A 14,269-nucleotide genomic window follows, 5' to 3' on the forward strand; every position below is an offset into this window, starting at 1 on the left:
ACTGGCAGCAGATGTTAACTCAGGGCTAATCTTTCTCAAAAAAAAAAAAAAGAAAAAGAAAAAATGTGACAAAGAATGCAGTGCAGAACTTGGTCTCAGACTTCTTTTCATTGTAATGTGATAGCAAGTTTGTAAGATCAGAACTGAGAGTATCTTGTAGTTTTGTCAATGAATGATTTTACTGAAAGTAGTTTTAAAACCTGTACTGGGGCTGGCTATAATATTGCAGTACAGAGACAGTGTAGGGGAGGTGAGAAAGTGGAAAAAGCAACTATAGTTCATATTTTTAGAAGTTTGGATGAAAATGAAATCAATACTTTATAAGGATGGAAAGACTTGATCATGTTCATGAATTGAAAACAAGGAGGCAGTATTGACGGTGGGGTTGAAGACACAGAAAAAGATATGTAAGCTGCCGGCTCAAGGTGTAAGGTTTTCTTAATTTGAGTAAAGGCTAAGTTTTCACTAAAAAAGAAAGGACCCTAAAATATAGTAGCTTAAATAAGACAGAAGTTTATTTCTCTGCCATGTAACAGTCTGGCCAGTTTAGACTGACACGCAGCTCTGCACCATGAAGTCTCTCGGGGGCTCATATTCCTTCCATATGTTGTGTCACCAGCACTACATGTTGAAGCTGGGTCAACGGCACAGCCCTGTTCCAGCACGTAGGAAAGAAAGGCAAGAACGAATTAGGTGGAAGTTGTATGCGTTACCTCTGCTCATGTTCTTTTGGTGAGAATTTAGTCATGGAACTACCCCTAAGTGTTAAAATTTTGGTAATTTAGTTTAAAATACTGTATTTCAACATAGTTAATATGATATGAGGGGCTGGCCCAGTGGCGCAGCGGTTAAGTTCGCGTGTTCTGCTTCTCGGCGGCCCGGGGTTCGCCGGTTCGGATCCCGGGTGCGGACATGGCACCGCTTGGCACGCCATGCTGTGGTAGGCGTCCCATGTATAAAGTAGAGGAATATGGGCACGGATGTTAGCTCAGGGCCAGGCTTCCTCAGCAAAAAAAGAGGAGGACTGGCAGTAGTTAGCTCAGGGCTAATCTTCCTCAAAAAAAAAAAAAAATGATATGATGTATGTGCCAAGAACGTAAGCTTTGATTCTATAAAGGGTCAACTAACATGCTAAAGGAACAAAGGCCAGTCCAGTTCAGCAGTCTTCAGCTAGCTTTAGATCAGAAAGCAACATACTTGGGGGCCAGCCCCATGGCTGAGTGGTTAAGTTCGCACACTTCGCCTCAGTGGCCCAGGGTTTCGCTGGTTTGGTCCTGGGCACAGACCTAGGAACGTTCATCAAGCCACGCTGAGGTGGCGACCCACATAGCAGAGACAGAAGGACCTACAACTAGAATATACAACTATGTTCTGGGGGGCTTTGTGGAGAAGAAGAAGAAAAAAAAGATTGGTGACAGACGTTAGCTCAGGGCCAATCTTTAACAAGGAAAAAAAAAAGAAAAAGATGAGATATTAAAAAAAAGAAAAGAAAGTATTCCAAAGGTTGCTGGTAGCACAATTTTCTACTGTCACGATCTCCATAAACCCTTGCCAATTGTCATAATGAATATAAAAATGGATTTTGTATTGAGGAAGCTAGTGATTTGTTAAATAGTATGATGAACCTTAGAAACAGTGAAATTAAAGTTACTCAGGGTATGGGGATGTCTGCAGTAGTTAGGAGACTTTTCTTATGTTTGCACGAATAGCAAGTTTTGTTATCTGATAACTTAAGGATGCCTCCTGATTCCTAAGCTGACGTGTGTTAAGCCATTGGGATTTCTGATTCCATCTTGGTGACTAGAGGGCACAGAATCCTGTGTCTGAAATGTTTTTGTACGTCTTGAGCATATCTTTCATTCAGCATGTCAGCAGAGCACCTAAAAGGACAAAGAGAGCTAGAATTTCACTGAGCTTCCAGAACTGGTCATACGTACATTTCTTTGGTAGCTACTATTCTCTATCCAAAAGAATCCAACACTTGGATTGACCAAATATGCTTAGGTTTATTAGCTGAGTGTAAGGGCGCTTAAAGGAGGCTGGGAAATGTGGTCTCCAGCTGGGCAGCCACGTGCCCAAGAAGAAGAGGAGGAAAAAAATAGAACATATGTGGTCTTCCCCGCCCCCTTTTTAGGACACGTAAGAGTTGGCCACAGTAGAAAGCTTAGCTTGCATAGGGAAAAAAAAATGCGTGAGGATACAGATAAGTTTATAGATGTAGGGTCAGGAAATTGAAGACCTGAAGGCCTCCGATTTCTGGGAGATAGGAAACCATGTTTGTATGTTTGTTTATTTTACCTGCATTAATTAGTATATTGTTTTGGCTGGTTTAGAAGAGAGAAACTAGATAAAAGATTTCTTTCTCACTCATAAAAAGTCTGAGTTGTTAGTCCGTAGGGGTGAGTGGCATTGCAAAATGAGGTCATCTGGAAACCCAGGCTTGCTCTCTCTGTGGCTCTGTCATCCTAGGGTGTGGTCGTGGTACGTGTGGTTGAGGCTGGCTCACTCCCACCATCATGTCTGTGTCCCAGCCCACGCACAGGGCAGAGAAAGAGTGAGAGAAGAGAGGGCAAGCAGCTTCCTTAGGAAGATGTGATCTCTTCTGCTCACAACTCATCGGCTGGAACTTAGCCGCATGGCCAAACCTAGCTTTACGTGTTGCTGGGAGGTCATGCGCTCAGCAGAAACACGTGGTGGGAGTGAGTGGGGAGACGGCTTAGCAGATTCTGCAAAACCAAAAACAAAACAACCCAACAGAAGTCACTTAAAAAAAATAGTTTGAAGTAATTTACCAATATGTACAAAGGACTACAAAGTAGATATAAAAGTAAATAATAAAATTAGGGAGAAAGGGAAGAGAAGGAAAAAAAGAGGATATGAATACGTTTAGTAGTCAAACAGATGCCATATATACTTCAGGTGAAAGAAGGGAGTGGGGGGCCTTTTCTTGGCTTGAAGCCAAGGTAATTTATCCAAACTGCTGATACACTTGTTCTTTTTCTTGAGGAAGATTAGCTCTGAACTAACTGCTGCCAATTCTTTTCGCTGAGGAAGCCTGGCCCTGAGCTAACATTATATGCCCATCTTCCTCCACTTTATATGTGGGACGCCTACCACAGCATGGTGTGCCAAGTGGTGCCATGTCTGCATCTGGGGTCTGAACTGGTGAATCCTGGGCCGGCGAAACGGAACGTGGGCACTTAACCGCTGCGCCACACAGCCAGCCCAGGATACACTATTTTTATATTTCACCAATTAAATATTTTGTTTAGATTCTTTCCTGCCTTCTCAGAGATTTGAGGGATAAAGTACTAAGTGGTATTATAACTTGTGTGCTACAATAACTAACCCATCAAATTCAACTTTAATAATTGACAGAGTTTTGAACGTTGCATTATTTGGTTAGCAAGTTAGACACAAAATATATGAAAGGACAAAAAATGTGGTGTTTATGTTATTCAACTTTCACATTTTACCTACCCTTTCATAGATAGTTTGTAGGAAAAGCATTTTACTAAATTCAAATGGGAAACTATTCAAAATACCAGACATGTGGACAATGTCCTTATTGTAGCAAGTTGCCAGCCAAAGCAGTTATGACTCAAAATGGCTATCCTTCCAGAAATTTTAACTCAAAAACTATCATCATTATTTGGTTGGGTTTTCGTTGGATTACAGTCTATAGATTGGGGAAGCTTTCATCAAACTTCTAGTTCTTTCCAGCTTACCTTTTTTAGATTCCAAGTCAATCAGAGAATGAGGTCATCAGGCTGCTATTGATCTTGCTCACTATGGCAGTATCAACACGCAGAATGAAGAACCTGAAACAAAGGTGGAAAACATGTGATAGCTGCGTATTTGAGAGAGATTTTCAGAAGTATGTCACGGGTGGCGTAGCAGGAATCTCAGCTTGAATCTAAGCTGAGTCTGTTGCTGGGGTTCAAGCATGTCTGGGCATGTCTAGCCAACTGGTGAGGCAGGGCTGAAAGAAACCTGCTGACATGGGGGCTGAGACTGCTTCCTAGAACAGGCTCATTTTAATGAAAGAGAGAATTAGACAGAGAAGCCCTATAAGAAAGACTTAGTCATTGGATGGGGAGTAATAAATACAGCTTGGGGTAGCTGTTACTCAAAGCTGTCGCCAATCTAGGCCCATGAAAGCATGTCTGGGTCCCTAAGAGAAACAGAGCTTTGAGTGAAAACATAAAGAGGTGTTTCAGTGAAAACCATATATGATATTGGGCAAAGCAGTCTGCTTCGGGGTTTCCCTAAAAGAGGTCAACATAATGATCTCCATTTCTTCAGGCTACACGATGGCTTTGGCTGTTTAGTTTGTATCACAGGTCCTGGTAGGAGGCGGCAGCGCCCGGAGGAGCAGAGCAGGGGAGGGGGCACTGGGAGAGGAATGTGTGAGCAGAGGAGAGACCCTCACCCCGTGGCTCCCAGAAAGCTGGAGATGTCCTACGTTAGTAGGCTTGGCAGGTAGAAGAATCAGAGAAATTCAAGTTAGTGTTGCTAATCTGACCCCATTAGTACTGTGGTGGATGAGTTTGAATATCTTTCCTAATCAAATAGCTCTTATGCAGTGGGGGGTTATAGGGTACCTTATAATTATGCATAGAATCACACATTCTCCAAGCAGGAAGGAGAACTATAGAACAGTGATTCTCAATCTATGAAGGACCTATATATATATATATATATATATATATATATATATATATAAATATTTTTTTTTACATTTCCAGTGGATTGATATTTTTGCAAAATACAGTAAAAGTGAATTACCAGAATAATAAAAGAAACTGATGGCATCAAAAGCAGAGCCCCAATTTTTATTATTAGATTCAACAGACGTAAAATTACTCTGGCAAGTTGTTATAAAAGTTTCCAGAAGCTAATGTTAGTACTTATCTAGCTGCAGATCAGTAAGAAACAGTTTGTGGATGGGCACTGGTCTGCAGATGATGCTTCTTGCAGTTTCATCCAACCTCTCACCTGAAGGAACTCCGTTACCCAGAGGTCCTGTCTCTAGTCACACACTTCAGTGAGTGGGATAACGACACTGTGATACTGTGCTGATGTGGGCGAGTGACCTTGCTCCAAGGGGATGCGTGCAGAGTCACGATGTCCACGACTAAACCAAGAGAGAAAGGGAGAGGCGGTAGAAGTAGGGGTAATAGGAGAGTGAGGGGGAGAAGGAGTGGCAGGGGAAAGAGCGGAAGGAAAGAGACAGAGAGAAGAAGGACACAGCATTGGCAAATGTGGCAAAATATTATTAACTGATGAATCTAGGCAGGTGTATAGGTGTTTTTAAAAATTATTTTATTTATTTAGAGGAAGACTGGCCCTGAGCTAACATCTGTGCCCATCTTCCTCTACTTTATATGTGGGATGCCTGCCGCAGCATGGCTTGCCAAGCGGTGTGTAGGTCCCCATCCAGGATCCAAACTGGAGAACCCTGGGCCGCCAAAGCAGAACATGAGAACTTAATCGCTATGCCTTCGGCCAGCCCCTGTACAGGTGTTTATTATTTAATTCTTTCAAATTTTCAGAAAATATTTCAGTTAAAAAAAAGAACTCTTCAGTGATGGAAAGTGCACTATTTTCTCCAAAAAGTCAATTCCAAGATAGCGCATTTTCGTCTTTAAGCATAAATACTGCAGCTAGAGCATTCATTTTTGGCTTTGATACCTGCCATTTCCATATGTCTAATCTCCATCAATTTTCACCCTATCTCCTATACATTAGATACCCTTACAATATACTTTTAATCATATCACACCTTTCAAAAAAATATCTCAGTCTATACCATTGTCTTTCAAAGTTAAACTTTTTATTCAAGATTTTCTGGAATCTAGGGGGCTGGCCACATGGTGTAGTGGTTAAGTTTGTGTGCTCTACTTTGGTGGCCTGGAGTTCACAGGTTTGGATCCTGGGCCTGGACCTACACCTCTCGTCAGCCATGCTGTGGTGGCAACCCACATGTAAAGTATAGGAAGATTGGTGCAGATGTTAGTTCAGGGCTAATCTTCCTCAGCAAAAAAGAAAAAAAAAAGAAAAAAGATTTTTTCTGCAATCTAATCTTTAACTCTTTTTGAGCTTTCTAGCTTTGCTTTCTCATGGCTAATTAACAATGCCATGAATAAATTTTTATGCTTTTCCATGTTATTGTGTTTCAGTTCTAGAATTCCCCCTTGTACAGAGTTCTAGTCTAGGCTCTCTTCAAGATGCAGCTGGAACTAATTAAATTTAGATGTAGTTATATATCTTACTATACACATCTGTTCAAATCCTACATTCTCCATGAAGTTTTCTTTGATAAACCTAGCTAAATGTTAATCCTAATCTCCAGGGTTTAATACAGTTAAGCACATACACTTAATATGCATTTTTCAGTTAAACTCTGATAGTTCTTAATTTACAATGCAGGATGCTAATACATTCCTTGTTTATTTCAAAGAGTGGCTTTGAGGTTAAAATGTTTGAGGTTAGTATTCTGCATTGTATGTGTGCGTGTGAAGGTATCTGTAAACCATAATGCCCCATACTATTATATATTGCTTTTGTTTCTGCTTTCCCTTGAGGCACCATAAGGAATATATGATAGCTACTCAAAGACCTAAGGCAGCAGACATAATACTGGGGTACTCATGGCAGATGAAGATTGTCCAAAATATGTATGAGCACAGACTCTGTTTTAAGGCAATCAGTTCTTTGATCCTCACTCCCCTTAGCAGCCATTCCTAAAATTGACCTGTCTGAAAACCTGCCCTGGGGTCATGTGGGCTTCTTTGCAGCCTGATTTATCCCAATGGTCCGTCCCCTACTTTACAAAAGAAAGGCATAATTCTTCCCCATCCCAAATCTTACTAGGGTGCAATACCCTGGGGATGCAAAAACCTCCACCACACCAGAAAAGGAACAATCGGCTGGTGAATGAGAATGGGTAACACATCCTTTTACAAGTCAGGTGGTTGTCAGTTACTTGCTTTCAACAAAGTTGAAAGAGAACCTAATCAGAGTTGTCAGCTGATAGATCATTAGAAGTATTTTTTCTTTGTTAGATCTCTATGTGATTTTTTGGCATATAATTTGGAAGGAGTTCAAAGAACTGAGTGGCATTACTCTAACAAAACTCCATTCATTCTCATCTACTTATTTATGTGAACAAGTTTTCTTCATGCTTATATCCATGGAATTGAAAACTTGGAATAGAATGCATTCTATTAATACTCATCCACTGATAAAACAAACTAGTTGAAAAAATTCATCCAATTCCTTCTCTGAAAGATGCATTTCCAACAAAATTTTACTTTTGTGATTTATATCTATTTATAAATATTTGAAATATATTTGTTGGTGATCAGTTGAAATAATTTATGATCACAGGAAATTTAAAAATACTTAAATTTCAATTTATATACACATTTTTATTACAGTGAAATAGATGATCAAGAAGGCAGTTCAAATATAAAATATATTATTGGGATAAAATTCCAGAGAGGATCTGGAATGTAAATATGAGTTCCAGAAGATAAAGGAAGGATGTAAATTGTCCAAGTATAAAAAAGATTGTATTTTAAAAGGTGAATATCGGTGAGCATTAAATCCCAATGGTACTCTGAGTTCACTGGTTACATTTAAAAAAAGTGACAGTTACAAAGTATTTATAACAAGCGGGAAAAAAATGTAGATGGTACTTTATACTGGATAAGAACATACAAAACTGAGGGCTTCTGAGCAAAAAAGTTTGAAGATCTTGAACGTAAGAGATGTTTGCTCTGAGACTGTCACTGAACCATTTTTGGGGGTATTCAAACGCAGGTTGGACGAAAACCTGTAGCTTTATGGTGCTTATATGGATTTAGGACCTTGCATTGTATTATTTATTTTCATTCATTTTCATCTCCTCTCCGCGTCGACTGCAAGCTCTCAGAAGACCAGGGACTTCGATTCCTGGCTCAGGGCCTGTACACAGGGGACACTCCCCAAACACCCCCGGGATGAATGACTTCATCGTGAGAACGTACGGGTTAAAATCCCCGGCCCGCACTCTGCTTTTCGCTCGGCGTGGCTCGCCCGCCGCGAGGCCGGGGAAGGCGTGGGAAGCCCCCGAGGAAACTCTGAGCACTCGCTGCTGCGGGCGGGGCCGGGCGGGGGCCGGGGTGCGGAGCCCGCGGCCCGGGGGAGGCGCCACCGCGTGCCGCCGCGCAGGCGCGCAGCCGTCTCCGCGTGAGTGCGCGCAGCGGCGCGCCTGTCCCCGCGCGGGCTCCGTAGCGCGTGTGCAGGCTGACGCAGCTCGCGGGCCCTCCTCCTGCTCTGCAGCGGCGTCGGAGGAGTTTTGGGCGTTCGGGAGGGGGCGAGGGAGCGAGAGTCGAGAGAGGGAGGCGGCGGCGGCCGGGAGGAGGAGGAGGAGGAGGAGGAGGAGCAGGCGCCGCCATGGCCGCCGCTATCACCGACATGGCCGACCTGGAGGAGCTCTCCCGCCTGAGCCCCCTGCCCCCTGGCAGCCCCGGGCCGGCGGCGCGGGGCCGGGCTGAGCCCCCCGAGGAGGAGGAGGAAGAGGAGGAAGAGGAAGAGGAGGCGGAGGCCGAGGCGGTGGCGGCGCTGCTGCTGAACGGCGGCGGTAGTGGGGGCGGCGGCGGCGGCGGAGTGGGGGGCGGCGAGGCGGAGACGATGTCGGAGCCGAGCCCCGAGAGCGCCAGCCAGGCCGGGGAGGACGAGGACGAGGAGGAGGACGAGGAGGAGGAAGACGAGAGCAGCAGCAGCGGCGGGGGCGAGGAGGAGAGCAGCGCCGAGAGCCTGGTGGGCAGCAGCGGCGGGAGCAGCAGCGACGAGACGCGCTCGCTGAGCCCGGGCGCCGCCAGCAGCAGCAGCGGGGATGGGGACGGCAAGGAGGGCCTGGAGGAGCCCAAGGGACCGCGGGGCAGCCAGGGCGGCGGCGGGGGCGGCAGCAGTAGCAGCAGCGTCGTCTCCAGCGGCGGCGACGAGGGCTACGGGACCGGGGGAGGCGGAAGCAGCGCGACCTCGGGGGGCCGGCGAGGCAGCTTGGAGATGTCGTCGGATGGGGAACCCCTGAGCCGCATGGACTCGGAGGACAGGTCAGTGCACTGAAGCGTTTCCCCTTCCCTCCCTCCTCTGGCACTCCGGGGCCCCTCCGAGGGGACCAGGGGGACTTTTTGCTGAGATCCCCCTGCTCCCCGCATCCTCGGCCCCTCCCCCAAGCTCTCAACTCGGAAATCGCTCCCGGCCGCCGCGCCCCTCTCGCAGCGGATAGCGGCTTCCAACTCTCAAACCATTTCCCCCCCAACTCTCCTTACCCCGCCCTCTTTCTCCTGGGCTCGGCACTCCTGGCGGACCTGAGGACAGCTCTAACTCGGAAACGATCCCCGAAGTAGGCCCACGTCCTCGGGCGGAGCGAAGAGGGCCTTGATGTACACACCTCGGTACACAAGGTTAGCTTCCTCCCGCCGTGTTCGCGAACACTTGTCAGAGCTGTAATTGACAAGTGTTTTCCAACATGGCTGGTCTCGCCTGGATTTAAGAGAACTTCCTTGTTCAGGGAGGAGACCCCCAACTATCACTTTCCTCTGCTTAAAAAAGAAAAGACTTTTTAAAAATATTTAATCACTACTTCCAAAATTCCTCTTGTAGTCATTAATGTGGTCTCCAGCGTGATTGAATAGCTTCTCTTGTTTTGTGGTCGAATCTGGGAGAAAGTTTAAAACGTGTATAAATCATTGTAGAAAAGAATCATGAATTGGTGTCCTTTACAATAACTTTGCGGAATCAAAGGGAGTTGGAATCGTGACAAAATACAGTCTAGAAGGTACAGTAGTATGCGGTTTAAAATCTATAGAGTAATGCTTCAACGTGAGAGTCATAATTTTAGGTGATAATATTTAAAGTCGTGTATTGGAGAGGTCTGAAGGAATTAGTAGCATTTTCCGAAAGCTTGTTAGAAATAACGTGGAGACTGGCAAAACTGCGCTTCGTTTTTTCGGGACGCTACAGAAAATTTATTGTGCTAGTATGTTTCAGTTGTTACTGTCATTACTTTTTATTTCTTTGGAAAGCTTCGTATTTTAACTAATTGGTTTTTAATGTACTTTTTTTAACAGAACCACGTTACGTATTTTCAACTGCTTCTAAAGTGTATTAGCGTTTATTTCGATCATTTGCTAATGCTTTGATGAACAGTAGAATTTTTTAACAGTCGATACTGACTTGGACTTAAAAGTTTAAGTATTCTAAAGTTCTAGGAATTCGGATTGTTCACTGATGAAGATAAGTACTTTGGTTTCTGTTTAATGGTATAAGAAGTATAAAGCCCTAAATGTTTTGAAAACATAGCATTAGATTCTGTTTGATATTTACTTTGATATCTGGTTAAGAAAACATCTTGGATGGCATAAAATAGACTGTACAGACTTTAGAAAAATTGTCCTGAACTATAGCGTCATGGGCAGAAAAGAGAATGTCTACAAGAAAATTAAAAATTGATGTGAACTGCACAATGAAGCGTGTGCTGTTTATCATTTCACTGTATCCTCCTTTCTCGGCACCAGCAGATATTTGAAAGTTGACATTAGTTGGTACGATCAGCATCTACTACAGTTCTTCGTTTGTCTAGTACACACGCAGACACACACACTCTTGCCTACCACTGTACAATTTAAATGTCTCAATCATTTCATTCTCACAACTCTGGTGGAAGATGGATATTATCTTGACTTCCATTTAGCAGATGAAGAAGCAAGTTGAGTGTCGTACTTAAAACAGTGAGTGTAGAACAGAAGTGGTGGAGCTGGATCTGAACAAAGGTTCTCCAGTGCCATGCTATTTCCACTTGACGAAAGTTAGAATAATTCACCTTAAGTAATAGGTTGTATGTGTCAGAGGTTTTTTTTTTTTAGTTGCTATCTGTCCACTACATCCCTTTAGAAGACAGTGAATTATTAAAGTAATTTTCATTCAGGACGTGGAGTTTTGGCTTCATTTCATATTTATTAGATATTCACTTGAATATCTAATTTCTGCATCGTATTTCAGAGTAAGGAGTAAGATACTGGTGCAACAAGTCCAAATAAGATTAAACATACTTACTTTCCTTAATACTCTAATTAGAGACACAAAATATTGTAATCATTTTGCCATTTCAGTGTAATGTATGAAAAATCCCTGACGTACTAGTGAAACTGATTGTGGTCTTGATAATCTTAATCCTGAAATATCCCCTTGTTGCCTTTGAATTTTCTTTTGAGTTTGAAATTTGGAAAAGATGCATAATTCTTACAAACTGTCCTGCAGATTACCCCCGTCTTTGTGGATTTTATAGATTGATTTCATGGTAGGAAGTCTTTATTTTTGTAAAGGATGGAAGGATATGGTGGTTTTAAAGTGCTTTTAAAGAAACTTGAGGCATTCCTATTACAATGATTTTATTCTCATTAGATTTTACTCTTTCTGTGGGACTTCAGTTTTTTTAATCACTTTGAAATTAGACTGCACTTTTGAGTGATCTAAAATACTTTAGATTTTGTTGAACTCTCTTAAATGTTTTTAACTGTAAGTCCTTTTTTTTAGAGAAGAACTAAATATAAAAACTTAGATACTAAAGCTTGTGATCCAAAATGTCAGCTTACGAACATGTGTTGGAAGTGGTGTGTGGTGAAAGGTGACTAATTTATGAATGATTAAATGATACTTGGTACAAAAAACATTGATTATTTTCCCCAGGAGAAAATTATTTATTCAAAACCAGTGTAAGTGTATTAGTGTGTTTATTTTGGTAAATTTAGAAAACTTTAAAGTTGATATGTAATTTACTTTTCGTTTGGTTATAGAGATAATGGAATTTTCTTTGGGGGGAATATTTAGCTGTGCAAGACCACTAAAAACTAGTTTTTCTTTTACTTTGAACTTAAGTACTTTTTAATTAAAAAAAACTTTAAGATAAATCTTTTAGGTTAGTTTTAGAGGTTAAATTAACTTTAATAGGATTTTAGAATTTAAAAATGCCTCTAAAATTTTTTTAGTTTACGAATTAGTTCTAGCTATTGAATCAGATTGTACATGAAAGTACTTTTAGGTTCTTATCCGTATATAGGTGAATTGATAACTATAGCCTCTATTTTTGGTTGTTTCTTTAATATATGTGTGTGTGTGTATATATCTCTGTCTCCCCAACTAGAGTGTAAACCATGACTTATTTTGAAAACGCCAAGACCACTTTCAGCCGTTTTTATGAGCCTTTCTGGATAAGTCCAGGTGTCAAGTGAAAACAGCATGTGTAAAGGTGGGGTGATAGTGCAAGCGAATATAGCATGAAAGTTAATGGTCAGCCAAGGCCACAAGCCATTACCATTTTGTGGGTCAAAATTTGGACTCCCAGCCTCACGGGTTGCAAACTTTGAGATAGGATTAAGATTAGTTTGACACTGGAAAAACAGGCTTATATTGCCTAATTTCCCAGTAGTGTCATTGGGAAGATCTTTTTCCAGTATAGAGGCTAAACTTTTAAATCAGATTAATACTAAAAGGCTGCATGTTGAGGTTATCATCAAGATTTATTAAGGATCTTTTTGGTTGAGGCAATGTAGTACTTACTTTGTGAAGTAATATTTTGCTCAATACTTTGTGATGGAGTGCCCTTTCACTAGCTACCTCTTTCACCTCTGAAGCAGCTGTCAATAGTCTCCAGCATCCCTCTTTAAGCTACCCTTTTATTTTGATTAAATTTAGGGAGAAGAGCTCTAATAGGTCTCAGTTTTCATTGGTAGCGTATTGTAACTCTCCGTTAAGGAAGGTATGGCTCTGCTAAAACCTAAGCAGACAACAGTAAACTTTAGGATTGAATTTATATGGAGAGATTCTAAGGGATCATTTTACTTTTAAGAAACCTTAAGACTAGTTTCTTGGTTCAGTTAGGAAGTTCAGTGTATAAGCTAGTTTGCTACCAAACACAGGTATTTACTATGTGCAGGACTCTTTACTGGGTGTTATAGGAGATAGGAAGACAAAATCCCACTTCATTCATCTTGCATATTACTGTTAGACTTTTAATTCCAAGGTGTAGGTTTTGCCATAGCTCTTAGCACAAAATTTCATTGACTCTAAACAAAGTTAGAGGTTTCACACCTTGCCTATTGTATTAGTTATTTATTGTTGTGCAACGGATTTCCCCCAAGTTTAGCAAAGATTTGTTATTACATGTGGTTTCTGAGAGTCAAGAATGAAGAGGCTTAGCTTGGTGGTTCTGGCTGAGGGTCTCATGAGGTTGCAGTGAAAATGTTGGCCAGCACTGCAGTCATCTGAAAGCTTGACTGAGGCTGGAAATCCAATTCCAGGATGGCTCATTTATGTAGCTCTTGGCAGGAAGCCTCAGTCACTCCCCAAGTCAGTTTCTCCATAGGGTTTTTTGTGTGTCCTCATGACATAGCAGTTTCCCCCAGAGCAAGTGATCTGAGAGAGCATGCAAGGAACAAGTCGCAATTCCATTTTACGACTTAAATGTACATGCTCACATTTTCTTCATATGTCTTCATTTAGCAGATAAGTTTTTCCTATTACTTGTTTTATCGTATGCTGATGCACAAGAATTGCTTCAAATTTATGTTGACTGAGACAACTTTTCAAAACCCATCAAAATGCCACAATTACTATGTGTGATAGATATTTATTCTACACAGGTACATAGAACTCCCATTATGTACCAGGTACTATTGGAGGTTCGTAGAACCCCCGTTATGTGCCAGGTCCTATTGGAGGTACTGAGTACACAGCAGTGAATAAATAAAGCCCTTGACCTCATGGGTGGAAGAGACAGACTGCACACATGAACTGATAGTAGGTAGTAATGATCTCTTACCTTTATTATGAAGTAATATAGGGTCTGAAATCCCCCAAAGTACTGTACCACCTGTTAAATAATGTGGCAAGTATCTCTAAATGAGTGCTCCAGAAACTTGTAAAAGAATGTGCCAGACCAAAATATTTTATTAGAAAATTTACATTTTAATTAATTATCTATTCTGTGGTTGACCTAAAAAACCTTGTAATACCTTTTATTTTTAATAGTTTTTAATATGTAAGCGAAGCTACTAGTGATTTATTAGTAAAAAGCTTTGGGGTATGTTTTTTCGGAATGATAATGGATTTGTAGTGATCTTAATCACATGTTGAATTCATTTTTATGAGTAATAGTTTGCATTTGTGAAAATAATAGTTGTAACGACCTTAGAACTAAATGGGTAGTTTTGGGCAT

General features: G+C 41.7%; 1 protein-coding gene and 1 long non-coding RNA gene across 5 annotated transcripts in view; one reads left to right on the forward strand and one right to left on the reverse strand.

Moving 5' to 3' along the window:
* Window positions 1–490: 490 nt before the first annotated feature.
* LOC103546731 (uncharacterized) lies at window positions 491–9,559 on the reverse strand. 2 transcript variants are annotated; one of them, XR_543742.2, is made up of 3 exons: window positions 9,324–9,559; window positions 3,729–3,821; window positions 491–653 (listed from the first exon to the last, which is right to left on the reverse strand). It is a non-coding gene; the product is annotated as an uncharacterized lncRNA (long non-coding RNA). The 2 variants fall into 2 exon arrangements; XR_011540321.1 differs by lacking the exon at window positions 9,324–9,559 and having other exon boundaries at window positions 3,729–3,928.
* The window catches only part of AEBP2 (AE binding protein 2), a 95,611-nt gene continuing 89,724 nt past the window's right edge, over window positions 8,383–14,269 (forward strand). Inside the window, exon 1 of one of the 3 annotated variants that reach the window (XR_011540320.1) lies at window positions 8,383–9,104. Coding sequence is in view for 2 of the 3 variants with exons in the window: in XM_070620742.1 (XP_070476843.1) it covers window positions 8,443–9,104 (662 nt within the window). In the remaining variant the exon portion in view is untranslated. The remainder of the gene's footprint in view (window positions 9,105–14,269) is intronic. The other 2 variants (XM_070620742.1, XM_070620741.1) reach the window with 2 other exon arrangements.

Source organism: Equus przewalskii, chromosome 5, assembly GCF_037783145.1.
Source record: "Equus przewalskii isolate Varuska chromosome 5, EquPr2, whole genome shotgun sequence".
NCBI classification, from domain to species: Eukaryota; Metazoa; Chordata; class Mammalia; order Perissodactyla; family Equidae; genus Equus; species Equus przewalskii.